The sequence below is a fragment of the Meleagris gallopavo genome, unplaced genomic scaffold (genome assembly GCF_000146605.3).
Source record: "Meleagris gallopavo isolate NT-WF06-2002-E0010 breed Aviagen turkey brand Nicholas breeding stock unplaced genomic scaffold, Turkey_5.1 ChrUn_random_7180001949776, whole genome shotgun sequence".
Classification (NCBI taxonomy): Eukaryota; Metazoa; Chordata; class Aves; order Galliformes; family Phasianidae; genus Meleagris; species Meleagris gallopavo.
In genome coordinates, this window is record NW_011211185.1 from 1 (window position 1) to 2,161 (window position 2,161).

A 2,161-nucleotide genomic window follows, 5' to 3' on the forward strand; every position below is an offset into this window, starting at 1 on the left:
GGCTGAGGTGGTGGACAAGCTGGAACTGCTGTGTGAGCAGCGGGCGCTGGAGGCCTTCGACCTGGACCCAGAGCTGTGGGGGGTGAACGTGCAGCCCTACTCCGGCTCCCCGGCCAACTTCGCTGCTTACACCGCTGTGCTGCGACCCCACGACCGCCTGATGGGGCTGGATCTGCCCGACGGGGGCCAGTGGGTGCTGGGGGGGGCTGGGGGGTTGTGGGCTTGGGGGCTGGGGGGTATAACCTGACGCCATCCGTGACCCCCATCCCTGTGCCCTACAGCCTCACACATGGGTATATGACGGATGCTAAGAGGATCTCGGCCACGTCCATCTTCTTTGAGTCCATGCCCTATAAGCTCGATGTGAGTGGGGGGCGACTGTGGGGGGGTCGGGGGGAAGGGCTCAGCTGCCTCCATGTCCTGCTTCCCGGGGCTGTGGGGCACTGCGAGGTGTTCCAGCAAGCTGTCTGTCTGTCCCTCTGTCTGTCTGACCCTCTATTTCTCTGTCCAACCATCTGGTCCTCGGTCCATCCTTCTGTTCGTCCTTCCATCCCTCTGTCCCTCCATCCACCCTTCCATCTGTCTGTCCCACTATCCCTCTGTCCATCTGTCTGTCCCTCTGTCTCTCTGTCCACCCTTCCATCCCTCTGTCCATCCCTCTGTCCATCTCTCCTCCCTTCCATCCCTCTGTCCACCCCTCCATCCGTCTGTCCCACCATCCCTCTGACCATCCTTCTGTTCCTTTATCCCTCCGTCCGCTTCTCTGTCCATCCCTCTGTCCACCCATCCGTCCCCTCTGTCCCTTCATCTGTCTGTGTCTGTGTGCCTCCGTTCCTCTGCCCATCCCTCTGCCTGTCCACCTGTCCGTCCGTCTGTCCCTCTGTCCACCCATCCGTCCCCTCTGTCCCTTCATCTGTCTGTGTCTGTGTGCCTCCGTTCCTCTGCCCATCCCTCTGCCTGTCCACCTGTCCATCCGTCTGTCCCTCTGTCCATCTCTGTCTCCATCTTTTCCATCCATCCCTCTGCCTTTCCATCCATCCCTCTGTCCTTCTGTCCATCCCTCTGTGCACCCTTCCATTCATCCGTCCATCCCTTTCTTTGCCCCTCCATCCGTCTGTCCGTCTGTCCGTCCCTCCCAGCCTGCCACAGGTCTCATAGATTACGCTCAGCTGGAGGTGACGGCTCGTCTCTTCCGTCCCCGCATCATCATTGCCGGCACCAGCGCCTACGCGAGGCTCATCGACTACGGGCGTATGAAGAAGGTGGTGGGGCTGATTTGGGGCTGGGCGCTGCCATGGGGTGGGTGTGCTGGTATAGGGTGGGTGAGGGTGCGGGGTGGGCGCTGCGTTGGGGCTGGTTGCTGACCTCCATGCCCACAGCTGTGTGAGGAGCTGCGTGCCTTCCTGCTGGCTGACATGGCGCACATCAGCGGTTTGGTGGCTGCCAAAGCCGTCCCGTCGCCCTTCGAGCACGCAGACCTGGTGACCAGCACCACGCATAAGACGTTGCGCGGGGCCAGGTGGGCTGCGGACCTGGGGGGCAGAGCAGAGCTGCGTGTTCCTGTTGGGGTAGGGGCTGTGCCGCGGGGCTGGTGGTGTGCTATGGGGCAGCCCCCGGATGGTGTGCCGTGGGGTAACCCGTTGGCCGTGGGGCAGCCCCCAGGCCATGGGGCAGGTGGTGTGCTTAAGGCAGTGTGCTGTGGGGCAGGCTGTTGGCTATGGGGCAGCGCTCTCCCACCTGCAGGTCTGGCCTCATCTTCTACCGCAAGGGCGTGCGCTGGGTGGAGCAGAAGACGGGCCGGCAGACGCTGTACGACCTGGAGGACAAAATCAACTTCGCTGTCTTCCCCTCGCTGCAGGGTGGGCCCCACAATCACGCCATCGCCGCCGTGGCCGTGGCACTCAAACAGGTGTGGGGCCAGCCGTGGGGCCGGGAAGAGCTGCTGTGAGGCTCCGTGCTGATGGCTGCGCTCTGTGTGCCCTCCCCCTCCCCCAATTCCCATCCCCACATCCAGGCCAAGTCGCCCCAGTTCCGGCAGTACTGCCTGCAGGTGCTGCGCAACGCCAAGGCCATGGCCAGGGCTCTGCTGCAGCGTGGGTACACCTTGGTGTCAGGTAGGGTCTGCCTGGGGAGGGATGCGGCGCTGCGGGGTTGGGGGGGA

General features: G+C 63.6%; 1 protein-coding gene across 1 annotated transcript in view; it reads left to right on the plus strand.

Moving 5' to 3' along the window:
* Window positions 1-6: 6 nt before the first annotated feature.
* The window catches only part of LOC104916864 (serine hydroxymethyltransferase, mitochondrial-like), a 4,699-nt gene continuing 2,544 nt past the window's right edge, over window positions 7-2,161 (plus strand). Inside the window, exons 1-6 of the mRNA XM_019611575.1 lie at window positions 7-189; window positions 282-363; window positions 1,140-1,262; window positions 1,380-1,519; window positions 1,744-1,909; window positions 2,015-2,156. Coding sequence (XP_019467120.1) covers window positions 161-189; window positions 282-363; window positions 1,140-1,262; window positions 1,380-1,519; window positions 1,744-1,909; window positions 2,015-2,156 — 682 coding nt within the window. The 5' untranslated portion in view covers window positions 7-160. The remainder of the gene's footprint in view (window positions 190-281; window positions 364-1,139; window positions 1,263-1,379; window positions 1,520-1,743; window positions 1,910-2,014; window positions 2,157-2,161) is intronic.